General features: G+C 54.2%; 7 protein-coding genes across 7 annotated transcripts; 5 read left to right on the plus strand and 2 right to left on the minus strand.

Annotated features, from left to right (window-relative positions):
• Nucleotides 1–1,669: 1,669 nt before the first annotated feature.
• On the plus strand, nt 1,670–2,828 carry CLAFUR5_05412 (uncharacterized protein; the record flags this gene model as incomplete). The annotated part of the gene is made up of 2 exons (XM_047904560.1): nt 1,670–2,176; nt 2,226–2,828. The coding sequence occupies 2 exons, from the start codon at nt 1,670–1,672 to the stop codon at nt 2,826–2,828; spliced, it is 1,110 nt and encodes a 369-aa protein (XP_047762116.1).
• A 1,479-nt stretch (nt 2,829–4,307) lies between these two features.
• On the plus strand, nt 4,308–12,870 carry CLAFUR5_05413 (H(+)/Cl(-) exchange transporter 3; the record flags this gene model as incomplete). Its single annotated transcript, XM_047904561.1, has 3 exons — nt 4,308–7,180; nt 8,114–12,138; nt 12,194–12,870. 3 exons carry the CDS (start codon nt 4,308–4,310, stop codon nt 12,868–12,870), a joined length of 7,575 nt encoding a protein of 2,524 aa, XP_047762117.1.
• Nucleotides 12,871–12,927: 57 nt separating this feature from the next.
• CLAFUR5_20197 (uncharacterized protein) lies at nt 12,928–13,323 on the plus strand (the record flags this gene model as incomplete). The annotated part of the gene is made up of 1 exon (XM_059463034.1): nt 12,928–13,323. The coding sequence occupies one exon, from the start codon at nt 12,928–12,930 to the stop codon at nt 13,321–13,323; it is 396 nt and encodes a 131-aa protein (XP_059318991.1).
• Nucleotides 13,324–14,683: 1,360 nt separating this feature from the next.
• CLAFUR5_05414 (Aquaporin-1) lies at nt 14,684–16,505 on the plus strand (the record flags this gene model as incomplete). The annotated part of the gene is made up of 5 exons (XM_047904562.1): nt 14,684–15,497; nt 15,548–15,770; nt 15,819–16,008; nt 16,059–16,275; nt 16,330–16,505. The coding sequence occupies 5 exons, from the start codon at nt 14,684–14,686 to the stop codon at nt 16,503–16,505; spliced, it is 1,620 nt and encodes a 539-aa protein (XP_047762122.1).
• An 803-nt stretch (nt 16,506–17,308) lies between these two features.
• Nucleotides 17,309–19,185, plus strand: CLAFUR5_05415 (uncharacterized protein; the record flags this gene model as incomplete). Its single annotated transcript, XM_047904563.1, has 2 exons — nt 17,309–18,272; nt 18,359–19,185. The coding sequence occupies 2 exons, from the start codon at nt 17,309–17,311 to the stop codon at nt 19,183–19,185; spliced, it is 1,791 nt and encodes a 596-aa protein (XP_047762222.1).
• Nucleotides 19,186–19,788: 603 nt separating this feature from the next.
• On the minus strand, nt 19,789–20,979 carry CLAFUR5_05416 (Initiation-specific alpha-1,6-mannosyltransferase; the record flags this gene model as incomplete). Its single annotated transcript, XM_047904564.1, has 1 exon — nt 19,789–20,979. One exon carries the CDS (start codon nt 20,977–20,979, stop codon nt 19,789–19,791), a length of 1,191 nt encoding a protein of 396 aa, XP_047762120.1.
• A 795-nt stretch (nt 20,980–21,774) lies between these two features.
• On the minus strand, nt 21,775–22,773 carry CLAFUR5_05417 (uncharacterized protein; the record flags this gene model as incomplete). The annotated part of the gene is made up of 3 exons (XM_047904565.1): nt 21,775–22,460; nt 22,510–22,645; nt 22,702–22,773. 3 exons carry the CDS (start codon nt 22,771–22,773, stop codon nt 21,775–21,777), a joined length of 894 nt encoding a protein of 297 aa, XP_047762121.1.
• Between the last annotated feature and the right edge of the window lie 1,101 nt (nt 22,774–23,874).

Here is a 23,874-nt window from a genome sequence, read left to right on the forward strand (position 1 = left end):
GAATCCAGTCTTGTGCTCAGCACCTTAGTAATGGAGCTCCAGGCACCGCCGAGAATACTCTACGCCACGTCGCGTGCTCCGTCGTACTAGGTGTACATCAGCACGTGAGGTCGAAAAAATGCCTTCGGTGGCTGCTGCCGGCCAACGTGGCTTGGCTCGTTCGCGAGTCTGCAGCCATCGCGCTTCACAGCCTCCTAAACAGAGCTGAGGTCGAATTGTGATTCGGGGCTGGCGCACGAGGGTATTGCGTGCATGCTTGTCGACCTCGAAGACAGCCGACTCTCAGAACAACCACGATACTGGGACCGGTCCAAAGCTTGCTCCACGTGCTGCTAGTTGATAGTTGGCGAGTCTCCAATCTTTCTTCAGTGCCACGTGGATATCAGCTGCAATATGTACACGAGAATCGCCCCACTTGTCAGCTGGCTCGACATGTCTACAAGACGCGCTTGTTGACAACACAGATCCGCGGACCCTCACCAGTAGTGATGGACATCTGCCTGCATTGTCGGCTTCGTAACATGCAGCTCCGAGCCGTACACAAAGACGTTCAACAACCTTGTGGTATGCTTCCATCTCATCTTATCGAAACGGGTGTGCTGTCTCGCAGCTTTCGCTGTCATCATCGTGAGAGGTGAGACCAGGCGGAAGTCTGGCACCGCGATGCTGGTTCCGGTGCCCTAGACAACGCTACGAGTGGGCATCAGCACAGTGTGAGTTCAGCGTGATTGCGAAGTCGCCGGAACCGATTTAGATGGTGTCCATGTAGTTGGGAAACGACGAAGTTTCAAGTGCCACGTTGTGTGCTACGCCGAAAGAGGAGCCGGTCTTGGCAACCCGGCAAAGTCAAACCGTGCCGCAGACTCTCGCCCTTTCCTTCCAACATCTCTGTCTACTGTATCAACTTCACTGAACAATGTCGTTGTTGTGACAATGCAACAAGGCAAGACAGTGTGAGCTGTCATGCCTCAGGCCATCATACGTACTGACACCCATCAAATTGCCCTGCAAGACAGTCTGAGTCATGTATCAACTCCACGATTCGTAACTGCTCGCGTATTGGTATCTTACCAGTCCATATTCGGTTCCGCTCGATACCATTCGGGCGATGCGCCGAGCTACAACTTCCCAAGTGCATACCGCTACTCCAGAGACTTGACCTAGTGTGTGAGATCTCGGAACGCCTCGAGTCTTCTCTGCATGCAACGGCCGCCGTGGCTTGCTTGCTCAACGACATGTGTGTATCTCTGGCGTCCGGATGGCAACCCTTTCACCCAATGGCAGCATACAATGGCCTTGTTACGAGAATGCCCTGCTATACCGCCGAGTGGATCTCTTGCGGCAGGACAACACCTGACGCCCACGAGGCATGGCCCTCCTCGAGGCTCCACCGCGGTTCTGGACGTTGAAGCCAGCGCAGGAGCACGCTATATCGCCTGCTCCGACAGCAAGAGCGCTCGTCCATCGCAAGCCACAACTGTCTTGGAGGTGGATCAGCTTCACGGAATGAACAGCCATCGAACGTGCAGGTCTAGACAGTCTCAGAAGCTCGGCATGGATGGATATATAACAACGCAAGAATGCCGTTGTGGTAGTATCGTAGTAACATCAAGCACTCATCAACTCACCTCCCCACAGACTTCCCTCCTCCAGATCAACTCCCGCCAACATGCGCACCTACACTCTGGCAACAGCCTTCCTGGCAGGCTGCGCACTCGCAACTCCAGTCCCACAAGACCTCGACTGGGACGCCATCGAGTCCCTGGATCCAATCGAGACTCCTTCAATCCCAGTCGTCGACGCCAAGGCTGCAGAGACAACTATGGCCTACGTCTCGGCGGCAGCCGCGTCTGCTGTAGCATCTGCAGTGGCAGCAAGCCCAGAAGACAGCACCATCACCATCGCAGGTCGTGGTATCGCTGAAGCAGTACCGAGGAACAACGCCAACTGCACTCGACAGCCTGCTGCGAATGATACCCCGAAAAACTTCTCGGCCAGATATTCATCTAATGCCACAGAGGTCTCGGGCTACACGACGGCGTACTTCAACCGCAATGGCTCCAGTGAGGGTGTATACGGTTACATGGGCTACTCCGTCCTTGACACCTACAACCCAAGTCAGTGTGCGGAACGCTGCAATGCCAACAAGGGATGTTCATCGTTCAACATCTACTATGTAAGTCCACCTTGACACGCCTCTCATCACGCAATTCTGACACAGCTAGGAACGCGACCCCAGCGTCACTCCAAAGGACGGATGCAGCAACCCACCTTCAACCGTGGTGATCAAGTGTGTATACTACGGCGGCCCAGTCACCCCACAGTCCGCCACCAACGTGGGCCAATACCAGGGCGACTTCCACGTCGTGATCGCCGGCAGCAATGGATACGTCCGCAAATCCATCGCCACACCAGACGGCTACTCAGGCCTTACCGCACTCGGTAACGGCGCCATCCAGGCTCCTCTCGACTGCAATGGCAAGGACACCTACATGGGCGTGAAGATTTTCCAAGGCAAGCCTTTCGACACCGGACTCTGCGCCGCCGCCTGCACTGCCCAGAGCAAGTACAACCGCGAGCACCCGGGCAAGAACGGATACTTCCAGACTTGCCAGTTCTTCAACACCTATGTCCTTTACAATGGTACTACCGCTGTTGGCCAGTACTGCTCGCTGTACAATGAGACTTGGCCAGCTAGCTTTGCGACCAATGTCGGACAGTGGAGAGGCAAGGATTACTTCAGTATTGGATATTCGTACTCTTTCTCGAACAGCACTGGTGGTGTTGATAAGCCGACCGGATGCAACAACCCAACTTCGCCAAAGTAGGGGGTTGTGGTTACAGATCGGGATCGGCAGCATAGATAGTAGAAGCATTGGTGGAGTTTGTTGGTGCATTTCGGCATGGGTGGGATCTTGGTATTTGCTTTCTTGGATGGTGGATGGTACTTGGTGCCTGGTGTAGATGAGTATGATAACGATATACCCAGTATCAGCAGTTTCAATCGAGCTTCTTATGGCAAATCCCTACCTCACGGTACTGTCAAGCATGTCTTGGCTATTGTACCACGTTCAACAACCACGAGCCTATCCGCACCAATGGTCGTCGACCTGGGCACGGGAGATGCAGCGGGATGGATATGCAGCTTCGCGAGCCGTGAACAAACCACACCGAGCAGTTCGTTGCCGCTTTCGGTGTTCCGATAGATACGAATGTCAGCTACAACCTGCCTCATCGCTGAATGGCTTCGTGTCGCTTATTCAGCTCGCTTGCTGATGCCACCGGTATCACCTCAAGGGGTCCTGGCCAGCTGGAACTTAGGTCGTCAGTTCACGGCAGTGATCACGCCCTTGCACCGAGTGACGTCCTCGTACGTTGACGCGCATGCACATCTTCTCCACGATCTGGCAGAATGCAGGGCAAGCTGTGGCCTGTGGGTGGGATGGCAGAAACGCTACTGCAGCTTGTAGCTTGTAGCTATTCGAAATTCGTCCGCTGAAACGACTTGCCGTCATGGTTTCGGGTCATCTGCTGCTGGTATTGGTACAGTATTCTCGAGCTATGAGCCTATGGTGGCTACCGTCGTGTGAGCTTGTGTTACTGGCTTTGCTCTAGCTGGAGGGTTGAAGGTGGTGCTTGCGGATGATGGGGACTTGCGTGTGTTTGAAGACGGGGATGTGAAACAAACCTGGCGTGCGTGCGTGCGTGCGTGCGTGCGTGCGTGCGTGCGGGCATGCCTGGCTGGTGATGGGTCTTGTGATACCTTGCCCTTATCTTCCCTTGCTGACCGCCTTCGGGATGTGGTCAAGATGCTTTGGCTTCGTTGTTATCGTGCTGTTGATGATGGAAGAGGTGAATGCTCTTGATAGAGCTGTGGTGGGGCAGACGAGTTGCTCCTCGTCGATCAACAATTCCTGTGCATCCTTTCTTTGCATTCAGGCAGCGGGGCACGAGATTTGGCTTCGCCACGATTATTCACGGCGCTTGCAACTGTGACTCTCTGTCTTGCTGCCGGACCGTGCCTCTATCACGGGTCTTTGTCCGGCTGCCGCTAGGGTGCACATGGGACTGAGACAAGGCTTCCTTGTGTTCGCAGATAGATAGCAGCTTGTGTCCGCAAGCACGCCATTGTTGTTGCTTCCGTACATCCAACCATACAACCACCCATTCACTCTGCACATCTGCAGCTGGCTGGAGCAGCGCCGAGTTCACGTGCAGCCCGTGAGAGTGTCGACACGATAGAGCGTGCTTACGATGGTACCGATAGACGCTTCGCCGCCCGAGACCTAACCGAACGATCCACCACCATGCCGAAGTCTCAAGCTTCCTACGCATCTTTAGCCTCCAACCGTACCACCGAAGACGATGACGATGATCACGAGCTGACGGAGCACGAAAGAGAGGCCATTAGAAATGCCTACCGCAATGCGTTCGAGTCACACACTACGCCCGTCTCGCCGGCGGAGATGAGGGACGATATAGAAACAGTGCGGAGACCCTTGAGGTCGACGAGAACGTCTGATGGTGACCTCAGACTGCGACTGCCTTCACGACATGTGGACGAACGTACTGGGCTGTTGTCCGAGCCTCGCAGCGGCTACAGGACCACCAGTGTACCTGGCACACCGCGCTATGGCTTTGCACGCTCGCACAGCTATGTCAATTCTGTCCGCGGTCTTAGTCATAGCCGACGAGGCTCTTTCGCACGAGGTCTCATGAAGACGTTGGGCGGCAGCGCTGGTCAAGAGGCGGATGAAGGCCCTTCGGCATCGAAGCAGTCCGTGTATTGGGACGATCGAGTCTGGTACGATCAGTTCACCTCCACCGACTGGGTACATGACAGCATAGCAGATGCCTACCGTGTGAAAGAGTTGCGGAGCAGGAAAGACTTCAAAGGCAGAGTGCAAGCCTTCTTCGACGGCGCACAAGGATGGGTGCTTGTCTTCATAATCGGGTGCATTACAGCAGGCTTCGCCTACGTGATCGATATTACCGAAGCCACCATCTTTGATTTCAAGAGTGGGTACTGCACAACACACTGGTGGTACAGCAAGAGGATGTGCTGCAGCGGTGCCAGTATCTGCGATGAATGGAATCGCTGGTCCAATCTGGTGCACGACTCGAGCGAGAGGCAACTTTGGACAGACTTCGCAGCCTACATTATATGGTGTGTTGTGCTGTCTACTATTGCGTGCCTTATCACGCTACAGACCAAGACAACCATTTCCTCTGCCATCTCGCTATCGACGCTTGATGAGAACCTGGGTGCGGACCGGCATCACGACTCGTCGAAGACGCATACAGAGGGCGGACATGGAACTGTGAGTCCGACCAGACGCTTCCAGGAAGCTGCTCAGCGTCCGCCAGTGACATACTATCCTGCTGCGGGTAGTGGTGTTGCTGAAGTCAGGGTTATTCTCTCAGGCTTCGTGTTGCACGGCTACCTTGGCATGCGAACGCTTGTCTTCAAAGCCGTCGGCATCGTCTTCTCAGTCGCATCTGGCCTGTCAGTCGGGAAGGAAGGTCCTTATGTGCACATCGCCGCCTGCATCGGAAACATTGCAACTCGATTCTCACGCAAGTATCGCAACAATGATGCCAAGCGTCGAGAAGTACTATCTGCTGCGGCCGCGGCTGGTGTGGCAGTCGCCTTTGGTGCACCCATCGGCGGCGTTCTCTTCGCACTGGAGGAAGTGAGCTACTACTTTCCGCCCAAAACACTCTTCAGGACCTTCTTCTGCTGCATCGCTGCCGCGCTGTCGCTGAAAGCTCTGAACCCATACGGCACTGGCAAGATTGTGCTGTTCGAAATTCGATACCTCACAGACTGGAAGTTCTTCGAGATCATTGCTTTCATCTGCGTAGGAGCGCTAGGCGGCATTCTTGGAGCGCTTTTCATCAAAGCGTCCAGGTTCTGGGCTAAGACTTTCAGGCGCATGAGCTTGATCAAAGACTACCCTGTGCTTGAGGTCGTCTTGGTCGCAGTGGTTACTGGCATTGTCAGCTTCTGGAACAGATACACTCGCCTTCCGGTTGCAGAGTTGCTGTACGAGATGGCTTCGCCATGCACGTCGTTCTCAGACGATGGCTCAGCTCTTTGTCCAACACAAGAGCAGATTCCTGGGACTATTGGCTACTTGACGGCTGCCTTTGTGATCAAGGCTGTTCTCACGACTGTGACCTTTGGCATCAAGATTCCGGCAGGGATCTATGTGCCATCAATGGTGGTAGGTGGTCTGCTGGGGCGGATCGTGGGCCACATGGTGCAATACCTGACCCTCAAGTACCCCGAACTCGCATTCTTTGCGAATTGTCCGAATGATGGCAATCCAGAGTCTTGCGTGGTGCCGGGTGTCTATGCACTTGTGGCCGCCGGAGCTACAATGTGTGGTGTGACACGCCTGTCAGTAACGCTGGCAGTCATTCTCTTTGAATTGACCGGCAGCTTGGACCACGTCCTACCATTCTCACTCGGAGTTTTGGTAGCGAAGTGGACAGCCGATGCCCTCGAGCCGCTCAGCATCTACGATCTGCTTACAGATATGAACGCATACCCGTACCTCGACCACAAGGTGCGGCCAATTTTCACCACAGATTTGGGCGACATTACACAAGCACCTTCCCAGAACCGCTTGATCGACATCTCCGGATCTTCTTTGGTACCTGCCAAGCAATTGCGCTTCAAGCTGGAGTACCTGCACATGGCTGGCGAGCTGGATGGTGGACTTCCTATTCTGAAGGAAGGTGTCCTGGTAGGACTTATACCAGGCCCTGATCTGGAGTACGCACTCGATCGCGTGCCTGACGAAGAAGACACAATGTGCCTGATGAACGCTCACGACCAAGCGCTCCACCACGAACACAGACCGAGCAACATGGACGACGAGAACGACGACTCCGCTGCCCTTGAAGACGATGTCGACGCAGAAGAGGGAACTCGACGAGGGTCAGACAACTCGGAGCGAGATCCTACCGATTTCACGCCGTATATCGATCCTTCTCCGGTGGCGCTTGACATTACGAGTCCGATGGACCTCGTGTTCGAGTGTTTCGTCAAACTTGGTCTGAGGTATGTCTGCGTGCTGCATGAGGGGAAGTATGCGGGCATGGTGCATAAGAAGACGTTTGTACGATATGTCAAGCACGTGCAGGAGCAGGACAAGGGGGTGTTTGGGAAGAAGTAAGATGAGGCGAACGACTGGTCTTCCGAATGTCGAGGTCGTGCATAATCATGCGCCTCTGGCTAGTCGTGAGTTGGCGTCGAGATCTCCGCCCGCACTGGAGCAGACGCCAGCCGAGAGGATGTGCGAAGTAGTGAGCTGGGATGGATGTGCTATGAAGTTATGATACGGGCATTTTGATGTAGTTTGCTTGCTGCGTTCGAGCGTGCATTTGGCATCTCATGGCTGCGGGAAGGGTGGCGTGAGCATTTTCGGCGTTGGAGCATGTGATGATAGGTCTGTAATTTGTACCTGCAGCTATGGCGGATGATCCCGGTACTTTCTCTGCTGTCAGTACATGATGACCGACATGGCTGGCTTTAGTATGACGCGGCTGTCTCGTAGGGTCATGCTGTGCTGTGCCGTGCTGACGTCCTTAACTCCGTGTTATTGAAGAAACACGAAAGTGTCGCGTAGCTGCAAGGCGAAGCCACCAAACGGCCCGCTCATCCTCAGAAAGTGTCACCCGGCTGCTATTCACTCGGCCACCACCACTAAACATCCCACCATCTGTCCGCCACTGCGCACCGCCTTCTTCTTTGCTGCATACATTCCGGCAATTGCGTCTGCTTCACCACATCCCAGCAACATAGACCTTACACCCAGCAGTACCACCAGCAGCAAACGCTGCATTTTCTCGACCTTCACAATCTCCACCTCCACTCGATCGGAGCAGCAGCCAGAACTGCTGCTCGATTTTCCACCACGTCTTCCAACAACAAGAGAAGACGCTTGGCGCCGTTCGCATCGACCTCTTCCTCCACCCCGCCATCACGAGAACCCTCCACCTCCTCCAACACCGCAACCTTCGACCACACAGCCCTCCACGCGCACGCAAACATCCCATCCTCGCCCTCATCCTCCCCGCTGCACCGCGCGCTGAGTCCCACTAGCAGCGACTACACAGCGCGATTCATCCCGCCGCATTTGCACAGCGAGGTGGTGCCGAGTAGGGAACGAGGGGCAAGTCCGAGCGCTGCGTTTGCGGCAGTCACGATTGAGGGGGATATGTCTGGGAGCGAGAATGGGGCCAACGCTGGCTCGGGGCGGAATATGGAGAATGTGAGTCCTGCTAGGCCCGCGTCGATGGCGGCGAGGAGTGCGAGTCCGGCGAAGAGGAGTAGGGCGGAGGTGGATTCGGAGGATTCGCAGCAGATGGAGAAGATGCCGGGTAGCTTTGCGAGTGATGTGGATATGGCGGGCTTGACGCCGGCGAGCAATGGCCTGGATGCGCAAGACGGCTCGATGACGGCTGGAGAGTCTATGGATACTTCAGCCACGAGCTTTCAGTCCGGGCAGGAAGCTCCTCCTCCTTACAAAGTCAACGACAACTACACTACCGAAGAGATTGACGAACAGGTCAGCCAGGTGGAAGAGCTTCTCAACAAACCGCTGGACGAGGGCACTATGGGCGTCGTGATCTCGAATCGGTGGCTGAAGCGAGTAGTCTCAAGAGCATCGAAGAACTTGAAGAGCAGCAACTTTGAGAAGTCCGATCGCGAGGGCGCTGTTGGGCCGCTGGACAACAGTGACATCGTGCCTGCCGGAGCCTTTGATGCGCCACACCTTCACGATGCGGCCGAGAAGCCTTTCATCCCTCTGGACCCAGGCCTGACTCTTGGCGAGGACATCGAGGTCTTGCCGTACGATGCTTACGGAGAGATCACGGGCAAGTATGGCTCGGTGTCTGGCCAGAAGGCGATCATCCGGTATGCGCACAACACGGTCACAGATGCAGAGTCTGTTGCGAAGAATATCATCTACGAGCTCTATCCTCCTCTGATCACGGTGAGGAAGGTACCTTGGCACGACCCCGATAACAAGGAGCCTGCGAAGTCGACCAATGCTCTCTTGAATATACAAAAGGTCAAGGAGGGGCGAAAGCGTGGCCAGAACAGTCTCGACGACGCACCGACCCTTGTAGCTTCAAGAACCGAAGGCGTCCAAAACTTCTTACGCAGAGCGAAAGTGGCGGCCGACATTGCCAGCGGCACAAAGGTCAAAGTATGGCGAGTGCTCGAGCCAGCACAGACTCAGACCAACGGCTCGGGTGTCGTTACACCTCCCGCGTCAAGGAGTGCTTCACCAACGAAAGCATCGTCTCCCACCAAGCTCGTTGTCGAGCAAAAGGCTTTTGCCAAAATGGACATTGGAACGCACCTCGAGTTCTGCGATGTCATGAAAGATCTGACCCACGACGAGAAGTACACGGGATCAAGCACAATATCATTAGCCGGTCTCGGCGATACTCCCAGCTCTACCATCATTCTTGAAGAGCAAACTCGTGGTCCTGGAGGTGGAGAGTTCACGTCCGACAACAAGAAGGGGTTCAAGAACATCATAAATAACCTGAACAGAAAGACCAACGGCTCGAAGCCGTCTTCCGCGACTGCTAGCCGCCGAACAAGTCCAAATCCAGGGATGATGACGCGAGGTCGTATGCGCAAAGATGGTCGTACACGAGGTGTTACTGGGCTTGCAAACCTGGGCAATACCTGCTACATGAACTCAGCGCTGCAGTGCATACGAAGTGTGGAGGAGCTTGCGCTGTACTTCTTAAGCAAGAGGTACAAGTCGGAGATCAACAACGACAACCCACTTGGTCATCACGGCGCCATGGCGAACGCGTACTACACAGTCCTTGCCGGCATCTATGGCGATAACAGCGGCGGCTCTTACTCTCCACAAGAGTTCAAGAGGAAGCTTGGGAGCGTTCAGCCGCTCTTCTCGGGATACGGTCAGCAGGACTCGCAGGAGTTCTTGAGTTTCCTTGTCGATGCCCTGCACGAAGATCTGAACCGCATCATCAAGAAGCCTTATATCGAGAACCCCGACTCTGACGATGCCAAAGTCCACGACCCTGAATACATTCACGAACTGGGAGAGACGTATCGCACAAACCACCAAAAGCGCAACGACTCGATAGCCACTGATCTTTTCGGCGGCTTTTACAAGAACACAATGGAGTGCCCGGACTGCGAGAAAGTTAGTGTGACTTTCGATCCGTACTCGCTCCTCACTGTACAGCTTCCTATGGATCACGCATTCTCTCACACCATCACATACATACCATTGCGTGGCAAGCCTGTCAACCACGAGATTGATATCGATAAGAATTCGACGATCAAGACCCTCAAAGAGAGCATAGCGAAGAAGCACAAGACGGATGCCAGCCGGCTGTGGATGGCTGAAGTATACTCACATAAGATCTACAAAGTCTTTGCTGATAATAGCACGCTCGCTGAGGCCAACATTGTGGCCAACGATTACATCTTCATGTTCGAGCTTGACGGCTCGCCGACCAATGCTCCGTCAGGGAAGAAGAGCTACAACAGCTATGGCTCTGCAAAGGATCTCGATGTGGTACCGGCCGAAGGCATGGAGTCCCCTCAAGCTGACATCGTTGCCGTGCCAATCTTCAGCCGTATGAAGAAGAATAACGGATCTCATGACCAAGTCCTCCACCCTCTTTACATCACGCTGACACGAGAGGAGACGGAAGATTACGAGATAATCATGAAGAAAGTGCTGCTTGCTGTTGCGAACGTCACCAGCAGACCTATACTCACAGAATTTCATGAGGGCGAAGTGAAGAAGGCTGATGTCGAGGAACTCGATGATGATGCGGATATGGACAAAGACCAGGCTGCTTCGGACGACACCGCTGGTGTCAGTGATCACTCGGCGCAGTCTGAGGACGGCTACGTCGCGATATCGTTGGGCAAAGCTGATCCTGCAGCTACTCCGGCCGGGGAGCTTGACCCGCCAACAATCGACGAGTTCTCTACTGACGTCCCTGATGGCTTCATGGACGCTCAGTACTATCTCCCTACTGCACTTCGAACACAGCTCTTTGACTTGAACTGGGCCAAGAGTAGCGATGGCAACTTGCACTGCGCTTCCATGTCAGCATACAGTTCTGACATTCGATCCATGTCTGACCGCGTGAAACAGCCGGAGCGACGGTCGTCGATGGGTTCATCTGGCTCGGGCGGCTCTTCACCTGATGCCAACAACGATAGTGACGAGAGCGACAATGATGACGGAATTGATGATGAGCCCGACATCACCCTCGGTGGCCAGGACGATGCCACGACATCGAGCCCGGATGTCGAAGAGGACGAACAAGAACCTTCGCCGTCTGGCGGTCTACAGCGACCTCAGCGAGGTGGCAACCGCAAGAAGGGCAAGAAGAAGGGCAAGCGTGGCAAGAAGGGCTCGTGGAAGTCGCAAGGTAGAGCTGGCGGTCAGCAAGCTTATGGCAACAAGAACCAGCACACTCGGCAAAATGGCTCCAGACATGCTGGCTCAAGCCCTGGCGGCGACTCGCAAGACGGCGGCCCGTACTACATTCAGCTTGGCGAGGGTATTGTGCTCGATTGGCAACCGGAAGCTTTTGACAGTCTGTTCAATGGCGATCCTAACGATGCCGAAGAGATGCGTGGTCACACATACCACAACGACGACGGGAAGCACGGCCGAGTGTTCACCGACCCGGAGCTGGAACTTAGGAAAGAGAAGCGTTCGGCGCGCAAGAAGCATGGTATCGATCTGGAAGAGTGCTTCATCGAGACTGGCAAGCGCGAAATTCTGTCCGAAGACAATGCATGGTATTGCAATCGGTGCAAGGAGATGCGGCGTGCGGCCAAGACACTGCAGATCTGGACTTTGCCTGAGATCTTGGTGGTGCACATGAAGCGCTTCGGTGGCACGCGGTCCTTTAGAGACAAGATCGACGTCCTCGTTGACTACCCCATCGAAGGTCTCGACATGAACGACAAAGTCGGCTTGAAGGAAGATGGCAAGGATTACACTTACGATCTGTTTGCTGTAGACAACCACTATGGTGGTCTTGGTGGTGGACATTACACTGCCATGGCCAAGAACTTCAACGATGGAGAGTGGTATGAATACAATGGTAAGTCGGAAGCTTCTCGAGCCTCGATTGGAGAGACGTACTGACACTTTCGCAGATAGTATCGCACACAAGATCAGTAGTGGCGCTGAGAAGCTCAAATCTGCTGCTGCCTACCTGCTGTTCTACAGACGCCGATCCGAGAAGCCACTCGGGCCCCAGTACCTCCAGGACCTTGTTATGGATTCTCGAAACCCACCAGAAGTCCCTGCCGATGAGGCCGATGAACCAGATTCGGGGGAAGACAAGCTCGGCGGCCCAGCTCACTCCTCATCCCGTGGGTCGTCGAGCGCCTTAGCCGTAGCAGGAGCCGGGATGAAGAACAGGCTGAGCCACGAAAGAAATGGTGGAGTTGGAGCAGACAGCAATCCGACGCCGAAGATAACGATGACGACCGAGCAGATGAGTGAGGCTAGGTATGGAGATAGCTGGGGATTCACACGCTTCGATGGTTCTGACGTCAATAACGATGGTGATGCCGCCAGCGACAAAGCAGATCTCGGTGATGCCGACAGCGGGGTGGGAGGTAGTGTATCCACCACCAGCGACATGGAGTACGACCGCAGTGGAGCGCACAACTCGCCGCGGGAAGAGGGTTCAATGGAACTTCACGAGCATGTGATGGACTTCAATCGGCACGCTGAGGATCTCGATATGGTGGACGAAAATCAGGATGAGCAAGTGGACGAGATTCACGTCGAAGATTATTTTGATACTACGACGCAGTCGGGATAGAGACCCATCAATACGCTATCAGGACGGTCTACAACGACGAGCATATCCGGTTACGACATGCTACTGCAGAGCATCGGCGCGACAGACACGAATGACGAAGAGATGTTTGTGATACCAAGCATTGAGCCAAAGGACGATCGTCCATGCTTTTCATTGAACCCTAACGCGGCTCGGGTTATCGATGGCATGTCTGTCCGGAGTCGAGATGGCTTTGGGGGACGTGAAGAAGCATTCATTAGTGATTTTCTTCTGTTCACAAGAGCAGTGATGCACGAGCAAGATCGTCACCACAAGGCACAACTGGGAAGAGGGGCTCTCGATTTCGACTCTGATGTTAACATGATTGACGCTGATGAGTACGCATTCGCAATCGACGAAGTTGATGTGGAAGAGCAAGAAGCACTTCTCGCACAGTTCAAGAAGAATACGGAGCATAACGAACAGAAGCCTTGATGAGTGGGAAGGCTTGTATTTGTAACGAAGGTGGGGGTATGCGTTACGCTCGCTCTCTTTGCGTTTGCGATATGATGAGCTTCCCATGGCCCGCCGTTGTCGAGAGTCTGGGAGGTATGGCGTTGGAGCATGGCATGGTGTAGCCTAGCATAGAGTACATAGCGTTTTCATGTACAATGCATTCGCTAGCGCTTTTCAATTTCGAATCTTCAGGCTGCGCTTGTGCACGATTCCGGCTGTCCGTGGCAGTAGTAGACGCACGATCTTCAGTGACAGATCTTCTCTGCGAACGAAGTGAGGCGAACGCAGACATGTCGTGACATGCCATGCCTGTCAGGAAGGGGAAAAGGTTGGACGTCGACGTCAGGGGTGACGTTCTTGGCAGGGATCAGGCGACTTCGCCTTTCTGTTGCAGCTGTCTCCGTTTCTGCTACACCAACATCATCGCTTGTGCTTATCTTCCATCTATGCTTGAGGAATGATGCGTCTCGGCATCGTATCTGAACTCTGACGAAACTTTCCTGCATCGCGTCATGATCGCGCATTCAGTCGGGCCAGATCTTTTCAACCCCCACCCCCAACCATCGCGCGGTGGCTATCACGAAATGCTTTCGTGTTGCAAACCATTAGGAAGGATATGTCTATTTTTACCGGCTGTTGTGGATTTCATTCGCCACTGCTGCAGCAGATGGCTGAACTGACTCGCCACACGAATTGCGCAGGTCGCATAAGGACTAGGATTATATGTCTCAAAATCCAATCGGGGAGAATTCATCCCATGCTGCCGGACTGACGATCTGTCGTAACAGAATGCCGGCATAATGTGTGCAGGTCTTGGACAGCTCAGCAGTGTGCACACGAACCGGCAGGTCCCAAGTGGAGGCTGTGCCGCTGTGCCATCGTCATGTGTCGCGTGTGAGCGACTAGAAAGTAGGAAAGGTTGGATGTCCTGGCAGAATGGCAAAATCGAGAAGCCAGGAAGAGATCCGCGCACGCCCTTTCCAGCCTGGCCGTACCTTGCACGTGCATGATATGCAGCATTGGCCGCTGGCAGAGACAGGGCTCCCCCAACAATGACCTCTCGATCTCTAACTCACGCTCACCATCGTAGGGACGCGGCTGGATGAGACGAGAGGGTCTCGATGAGGCTCCGCGAATGTCCTGGAGTGGACACAAATTACAGCTTTTGCTTTGTGGCAGTCGTGGCAGGATCCTTTCATTCGAAGGTAGGGGTCTTTTCAAGTTATCCTTTTCTATCCGTTGACCGTAACCCGCCATCGTCACTGAGCCATCTATTTTCCGAAGTACCCTCGAGTCGACAGAGTTGCACTACTAGTAATCGGCTCTGTCGCTTTGACACATGCATCCTGACGACCAGATCTTCTCTGGAGCATCGACACGGTCATCAGGCGCTCTTCCAGAATTCGGGCTTGCGAGCATTGATACTGATACTACTACTTGGAACTCGCCGCGAACAGGTCCTGGAATGGCCGCACAGTATAACCCAGATCGTCCGCCGCCAGGCGTACCAGAAGAACGACCCGTACCTATAGAGGGCCAGCCATCTGACGACAGTACTACGTCAAACAAGGCACAAGGTGCGCTCGGTCACCCTCATCTCGGATCACTCAGGTCACGAAATCGCAAACCAAGTGATGCCTCCGCTGGAGGTCCTCCCAAGCTAGAGTTCGACTTCTCACAAGACGACGAAAGAGCCACACCCTCACGTCGACCATCGCATCAAGGCCAATGGCAGATGCAACGATACGGTCCCCCAGGACCACCAAGTGACTATGGCTGGGAAGATGACCGCGGCGGCTACCCTCGCCCTCCACACGACTACGGTAGGCCAATGCGAGCAGGGCCATCGTACGCAGACTACTGGGGCGAAGACCCTTACTACAACACTAGCCGCCCCTACCGCAGACCTTCGACGATCCGGGAGTCAGCGGAGTGGACTGGGTCGGCGCATGGTGGTGGTCCACCAGGTCCTCCGCCTCGTCGCAGGTATCGTAACTATGATTCTGGGAGTGATGGCGAGAGTGATGAGCTGCCGTTGAGGAAGCCTCGTAGGAGGAGGACGGAGCGTAGTCAGCGCAGTCGTGCTAGTCCGCCGCCGGAGGTGATCTATAGGCTTCCGTTTACTACTTGGATGAACAATGCGGCCAAAGCTCGTAAGTGCGGCAGATCATACTACGTGATAATGAGACTAACGATGGCGTAGACTTCGTCGCGACGATTGGCGAGTTTATGGGCACGACCATGTTCTTGTTCTTCGCCTTTGCTGGTACTCAGGTCGCCAACATTGGTGCGGGTGCTCGTACCGATCAGTCGACTACCAACGCTTCCACTGGTTTCAGCCCGATTGTGCTTCTCTACATTGCATTGTCGTTTGGATTCAGTTTGATGGTCAATGTCTGGATCTTTTTCCGTATCTCGGGTGGCCTGTGAGTAGAGCTGAGCTTCATCACGGGACAAATACTGACGGCGTACAGCTTCAACCCAGCCGTGACCATCGCAATGGTCATGGTCAAAGGTGTCAGCGTCGTGCGAGGGTTCCTATTGATAGGCGCGCAGTTAGTCGGCGCGATCTTCAGCTCCTTCCTCGTGTCGGTCTTGTTCCCGACCACGTTCAATGTCCGGACGACGTTGTCTGAAGGAACATCGATAGCACGTGGTGTCTTCGTGTGTATTCTTGTGGCCTGGGCTAGTGGATTTACGCTGACGGCGGCTAGATTGAAGCCGTTCTGACTGGCGAGCTGGTCTTCACCATCTACATGCTTGCCAACGAAAAGCACAAAGCAACCTTCATGGCACCGATCGGTATCGGCATGGCACTGTTTGTCGCTGAAATGGTCGGAGTATACTACACTGGTGGCAGCTTGAACCCGGCCCGTTCGTTCGGGCCATGTGTCATCTCCGGCGTCTGGGACAATGAGCATTGGATCTACTGTAAGGAGTTCTCTTCTACATGCACACTCGAAGCCATGCGCTAACAAGTCCAAGGGGTCGGCCCAACTTCTGGTGCGATTCTCGCATGGGGCTTTTACCGCTTCATCAAGATGCTCGAGTACGAGATGGCCAACCCAGGTCAAGAGGCGTCTAGTAGCGAGGAGGCGGCGGAAGAGGCTGAAGAATTGACACCGCAGAAGCAGGCGATGCGAGAGAAGGAAGAGGTGTGAGAGTATGTGCGGTGGCGATGCTGAAGGAGAGCATAATGATAATGATAAGATACACTGTGGATGGCGCCTGGGCTCGAATGTGCGTGTAGAAGATACGGTCAGCTTGTACTTTGGAGACGGGTTGCTGTTGGTAGGAGTTGGCTGTAGAACTGCGATGAATATGTTGATACTGCCTTTGTCCATCTATCTATGCCGCTGATACAAGACGATTGCGAACTCTTCAGCCTCGCGGCTATCCTGGAGGATCCTAATCGTGCTGACGATCTCGTTGTCCTCGCCGTGATCCTCTCGATCTTGAAGTGAGAGAAAGCTCCTGCCTCAGGCCGCCACATCAGCTCACGCCAAGGCGTCCACTCGTGCCGATGCGACCACTTCGTCCGGTGTTCTCATCCGGACACGCCGACTTCTTCCTTCAATCGAACAACCAACATTGTCACTGCAATGCTCTAGAGCGGCGAGCGCAGCAAATGTGCACCACACTACGTACGCGTGTGGACTTTGCGGGCTCACCGTCCTTCTGGTTCGCAGAGGAAGCTTTGCCTACGTCCGAGGCAAAATTCAAGCTCCAACGCCGCGGTCCGCCACCATCGTGAGCGCTCCAGGCCGATCTTAGGTCTGGAGCCGAGATCCAGAGACCGCTGTGGTTGTGTGGATGTTTCCGTGGTCAATATGCTGCGCTGCACCTTTGGCCGCTCTATCACGTGTCAGCTTCTTGTAGCTGGAGCTCATACCGGTCACTGCATCTCGGTGGCAGTATGGCAAGTGGTAACGAAGGCACGTGGAGTCTACTGTCGGCCTGAACTATGTCTGAGTATGCACTGCACCCGCAGTCTGCCTGGGGCCCCGGGCAGTATCAGCGAAAGACATCAGATCCTGAGCTCGACATACCACGACCGTCATCTCAGATCCCTTGGAAGATCACAATCCCTAGCATGCCACCTGTGGTGTCGGCTCGACTGAAGGCCTGGAGACGAATTCTACTGGACTTGAAAGTCTCAACTACTGGCCAGCTCAATCATGTATCACGGGCAGAACCCGCGAAGCGATTAAGGCAATACAGATGGATCGTGCTGCCGATTTTTCTGACACTCTGCCTTTTGGTAGCTCTCCGAGCGCTATTCGGACACGACCATCATGATGCAAATGCAAGACATTTGGACCAGCTAGTGCGCAAATTTGGCGATGTCGGTGGCGGTGATGTTGCCCAAATGCGATTGGGTTCTGTCCAAGCTGTGAAGGGAGCCATGGGGTCTCTCGCCTCCAAAGACGAAGTAGATCCAGAAGGTGATGATGTTGATGGCCACCATCAAACCGATGGTACGTTCGCAAAACTGCATGCCCGGCAAGATGAGGCTAAGGAAGGTGATGAAGACGACGAGGACGATTTTGATGTCGACACAGCCATGCCGAGGACAGATGAGAACGGCAGAGTTGTGCCCGACTACAGAGAGATCTTCTCACTCACAACGCGAGACCGAAAATACTTCCTCTTCTGGTTCGACGGCGAGGCTGCGTACAATCCAAGCTTGATCCCTCATCCGACTTCGGCAGAGAAATGGCTTGTAGTGGCCCAGCACGAACAGCCCGCCCAGGCTGCTTTTGCTCAGGAAATTGTGTGTACTGCCAGCTTCTTGTTTGGTGTCTTGGTCTGCGATGATGCAACTGTGCTACCAGTACAGCCTTCAATACTCGGGAACTGCCAAGGCGAGCTTGCTTGGGCGAATCTGCGGACAGGACCTCGGGACGGCCGCATGTTCTACGGACCAGGTACGTAGCCATGTGCGAAAGGCTGCATGACCTGTCAAATCGTTGTCCCATCCGCGAGAGTGTAGCTAACGTCATTTTCACCGCAGGAGAGCCTTACTTCCTGTATGGATCGCAGTCATCGATCGCATGCTTCGGGCAATGGCTGCAAGATGCACGCATGATGCTCGAGTCATTCCGTCTGCAACGACCTCGAGTCGGACTGTTCAGGACTGCTGTGGAGCTACACAGGCCTGAACCCTGGCACGAAATCGAGAAGAATTTCTTTCTGTTCTGGGACAGCCGAGGCGCGGCTTACGTCCACCATGATGTCTGGCCTAACCGCGTATTCGCCCAACTGGAGTATCATGGCGGCGTTGGACCCGATCTCGCCCCATTGGCAGCTATCAATGACTCGAGATGTATGGGCTCGTTCATGCCAAACGCAAACAAGCAACTTCAGTCCATCCACCAGGCTACCAACTCGTTGTCCATCACTCTCTGCAAGCGAAAGGACAGGAGATGCGTGCCCACGGACGACAACACCTTCATCATGCACATCTTCCATCACAAGACGTATTACGACTTCCATGCAGTGTACGAGCCGTACATCATGCTCTTCAGACGCAGTGCGCCGTTTGAGATCCACGCTATATCGCAGCGACCATACTGGATTCACGGGCGAAGCGACTTGACAGAGGCGACAAACTCTGTCCATTATCGCAACAAGCCTTCGGATATACCGCCTGGTCACACGGAGGCTATCTACATCACAAGTATGAGTTGGCGGAACCACAAGCAGAAGTATCACGGCTATATTGACGATGTCATCTTCTTAGCGTTTGGCATAGAGGACGCAAGGTCAGGGGCTATTGACATCGAAGCAGGTACTCTGTTACAAGATCTGGCCTACTGCGAGCTTGCGATGCCCGATTAGCTTTCGTAGACTCTATCGGATATTGGACATACGCGAAGGAGTTATGGGGAGATTGTGAGTATAGGAAGGTGTCAGCGGGCTCTGAAGTTGCATGCAACATTATTCTGCCGGTCGATTGCGACAACTACTTCAAGCATTATCAGGCCTCAACTGTCGCTACCTCTGCTGGGCTCTACATTGTGACATGAGATACGCGAGCACTGTGTCATTTATTTTCTTGGGGCATCTTTCTTGCGGACTACCCATGGGTATGCTGCCATGCCTGGCGCTCGCACTCTTCCCGCCCTCCTGCTTCTTTCTGACCACGCGCGACACTCGCCTCGTAGGCAAGTCGATCAACTTCCTCTGGTGGTCTCCATAGCGGTCTTGTCGCAAGTTCGGGCCAACTCTAGCGCCACTTAGACAACCACCAGTACCGTCCGTGAGTGGTTCTGCTAGCTGCATGCAATGGGGGTGCTGATGTGGAACATCGCGCGGTGGTCCTCTTAGACCAAGACAATCTGCAGCCAATCTGCCGTGACAAGGGCTTTGTTGGGTAGTCTGTGGTAGGATTCTCACGCCTTTCTTGGCTGTTCCTTCTCTTTCATGCCTACATTTGTCTACTCAAGCTTTGAATGGCATCTGTGGAACATTCAAGCCGCGACCAGCCTCCGACAGGTGCACATCAGCATACTTGATGCCAATCATCTCCATCTGCTCTTTCTCCGGCAACGAGTCGAAGAAAGCCGTGTTCGCATCCCACAGCTCAACACATTCAACATTCCAGTTGCATCGCTCCACCTCTCCGTAGATGGGATGTTTGTGTCGCGGGTGTTTGGAAGTCCAGTCAGATGCATGGAAGTGATGCTTGACCAATGCTCTACTGCTGGAGTGCACACCAGACTTGGAGTGACCAGTCCCTGCGGCAAAGGCTTCGGAGGGAAGAACCAGGATGCCTCCGACCAAGGTACTTTCACTCATATCGTGGAAAGTGTCCCAGCCGATCTTCTTTCCTGTGATGGCAGAGATCTCGGCGATGATTGCTTCAGTGAACGCAGAAGGTCCAGTACCGCTGAGTACCTCGTCAAAGTCCAGGACAAGGTCGTAGATGCCTCTGTTCTGCTTCACAGCGAGTCTGTTCAGCCAGTTCAGGATATTGTTGATCAATCGCATCATAGCGGGATGGCCTGGCTTGCAGAGGAATGTCCACTGAACGAAAGATTGTGCCTTTGAACCCAAAATTGGATGGTCCTTGAATTGAGGCTCATCCGTCTCGATACCCACGATTATGTTGACATCCTTCTCGGCGAATCGACTCGGAATGAAGTAATCAATCGACAAGATCGCCTCTGCATCGATATCCGCCCACACGCCTCCTTCAGCATACATGATAATGTAGCGCAGTAGATCCGCCTGGATGATGCGATTACCATCGAGCGCTTTGTAGGTGGAAATGATATCTGGTCGATCGAAGCCATTTGGGCCAAAGTGGTGCTCCACGTAAGAGATTGCGTTGCCGTCTGTCAGCACTTCATACCGCCAGAGCGGATTTTTCGTCGTCCACGCTCGTGCGCGCTCAGCATCTCGACCCTCGAAGCTGAGAGAGTCCACCTTCCACGATTGCCAGATCTTGCGAGGAATCATGTCGACATGTTTAAAGGTCGGTTTTTTGGTCCATCCGATTATGGCTTGGTAGCCAAAGAAGATGGTGCAGCCGACCAGGAAGATCGCGAGAGTCCCATTCCTGCCTTGGAGCATTCTGCTCAGAGGCGACCTGCCATTGTTCAACGCCATTCTGTTGAAGTTCTTCTCCATGGTTGCCGCTTTCAGCAGGATAATGTCACAGAGCGACGAACAACAACAGCGTGTCTTGTGCCTGTTTACTTCATGTGTCTAGATCGACAGAGAGCTTTGAGAGCTCTACTAGCTCCCGACAGAATGGCTCGAAACCTTGCGTCCACAGCTCTTGCTTGTAGAACATTCTCCCAGATTGAAAGCCACATGGTGCAACTTCCCCGGGCACGAAGTGGGCGAGATGCTGTGGACAACAATGACGCGGGATACAAACGAACGCGCCATCGCCGGCGTACCAAGCACTGGAGCTTGTGTACCGAAAATTGACAATGCTCGACGATTGCCCTTCACATGCTAGCCAAGCCCCTCGGCTCGGCAGGTTCCTGGACCTGGTGGGCCTGGAGTTGTGCGGAGACTGTGCCGCTAGACTTCACGCTCCGCTGCATGAGCAAACTTTGTCTTGTCACCGTGCATGCACCGCGGACATCAGCTCCTCCTCCGTGCTGGCCGCAGCGAAACGTTTGTCGTGCCAACAACCGAGAGCTTCGAGTGTGTCAAGTCGTGCCGATGAATCAGCAGAACGTGGTATGGGACGCGGAAGCTCAACGCGACGAAGATCGACAGCAATTGACGATCTGCAGTGTTGCGAAAGTGCAATTGGTTGTCGGTGTATGCAATACGAGGGTATAAGCTGCAAAATACCATGGATGGTGTCTTTCTAGTACATTTTCCACGTCATCTATCTGCCGTATCATTCCGAGATCATCGTTTACATCTTGAGAGTTCATTACGAGAGTGAAGCAAAGGCTCCTCAGATCATCGCCGACCCCGGCCATAGGTTCCCTTTGCCTTCCCGTAGGTGCTCTTCGCCCAATAGCCAGAAGGTGCCGCCGAGGGTGCAGCTGATGCCATAGATGGAGCATATGACGGTCGGTACGAGGGAGCGTACGAAGGACGATATGATGGTGCAGCTGAAGGAGCAGCCGGCGGATGGGCTGGCTGCTCTCCAGGGTTCGCTTTTGGCCAACCACCATGACCAGAGCCAACGTTCCAGGGATTGCTAGATGGCACAGCTGCTGGGTAGTGTCCTGGAGCGTAGATTGTGGGCGATGGCGCAGCTGGAGCAGCGGGTGGTGCGTATGCTGGTCTGTCCCCATTTGCCTTGGCCCAACCACCCTGACCAGAGCCGCTGTTGTATGGGTTGCTTGACGGTTTCGCTGCTGGTGACTGGCCTGGAGCGTAGATTGTGGCTGATGGCGCAGAGTCCCACACCGTCATCGAGGCGACATATGCGTAGACCGGAGCTGAAGGCTTTCCATACTTGGGCGGAGTGACCACTTTGCCTTTGAAATCCTTTTGCTTGTACTGAGTGTCGCGTTGTTGATGGTATTGGCTGTTGTTCTTGCTGTGTTTGGACTGCTTTTGGTTGCCTTGCCACCTTCCGTGCCTCTTCTTGAGATCATTCACACTTTTGCAGAAGTCTGCAACGAAGGCTGCGGCACCTGTCCATAGTCAATGCTGAGTTCCATGCCATGGTTGAAGCGCGCTCACCTGAGGCCTTGCCCTCACCACAGTTGGTCACAGTGCATTGCTTGACGGAGCTCTCGAAGCTATCGTGGGAACAGATACATTGACTGTCTCGCGACGAGCATCCGGTGGTCTTCACTGCTTGACTGATGCAGCTGCCCTATTGCGACTCACAGTCAGTACCGTATCCGCCCCCTTTCGAGACTGTTCACTTACTGCGCAGTCTGGCAGTTTCGCAGCGATGGCGAAGCCTGCTAGAGAACCGAAGAGCAGAGTTGTCAACCTCATGATGTATGCTCGAGCGAATGAGTAGCTGCTAAGGGATAAGAAGTTGAAACACACGACAAAGTGCCAGTATGCAGGTCCTTAGCACTACCACCGCCGGATAGTCACCAGTGAAGGTCGATGAACTCCATGCCATGCTATTGTATTAGCCCAACAGAACTCATGCTAGTGTTGTCCGAGGCCGATAGCGTACTAGCACTGTGAGAAGAACCAACCTTCCCGCTTCGCGTTATCTCCACTTCCAGAATCAGCAGATACTGCCCATCGGCGGAAATCCCAAGCTTGCTATTCGCTGCATGGCGTATGGTATGAAGAGCGAAACCCAAGAGTGATTCAATGGCGTGTGCGTGCCTCGGCGTCTTCCAAGGTTGCGGCTAACTTGCAGCTTCCGTCCGCAGGAACAAAAGAGGCTCCGCAATTCACTTTCGATCAGAGATCGTGCAAGTGGCACGGTCGTTCTCGCTGCTTGACGTGATTTCAGCGGGTGCGGGAAATTCGTGCCACCCTCGGTTTCGCCATGGGGTGCTTCCTTCTCGGAGCGCTGTCGTATATTGGGTGGTCCGCCGACGCCTCGTCTACACATTTTGTCAATGAGGCGCCTTCAAGCCAGCTTTTGGCAGTGCTCTATTACTATGCATATAGTTTACGACAATTCTTCTTCTGCCACAACGCGGGCAGTAATGTGTAGTCACCGGAAACTGCCGCCGGTGCGTGAGCGGTGTCATTTCATGTTGGTCGAGAGTGTTCACAATAATTTTGTACAGAACTGCCAGGATGCGCCTGCAACCAGTTGCGCGTAGCTCTTGCCAAGTTCAGTAGGGTGTTGCGTTTGCTAGATGATATGACAGGATTTGGGCAGGCGTCCTTCCTGGTGTTCGCATCCTGCCTCGGTGCGTTAGGCATGTGCCAGTCTTGATACCATGACCGAGATGGAAGGATCAAGATGCCAAAGATCCTCACCTTCAACCAGCAAGCGTGAGTTTTCTCGGCAGGACACCGTCACATTGGCAAGGTGGAGTCCGACACAGCTCGAGTCCACCTGGTTGGCCTTGCAGGTATGCTTGTGTCTTGCGGGTCGTATACGGTGCTTGACTGCGCCGCACG

This window comes from Fulvia fulva, chromosome 5 (genome assembly GCF_020509005.1).
Source record: "Fulvia fulva chromosome 5, complete sequence".
In the NCBI taxonomy this organism is placed as follows: domain Eukaryota; kingdom Fungi; phylum Ascomycota; class Dothideomycetes; order Mycosphaerellales; family Mycosphaerellaceae; genus Fulvia; species Fulvia fulva.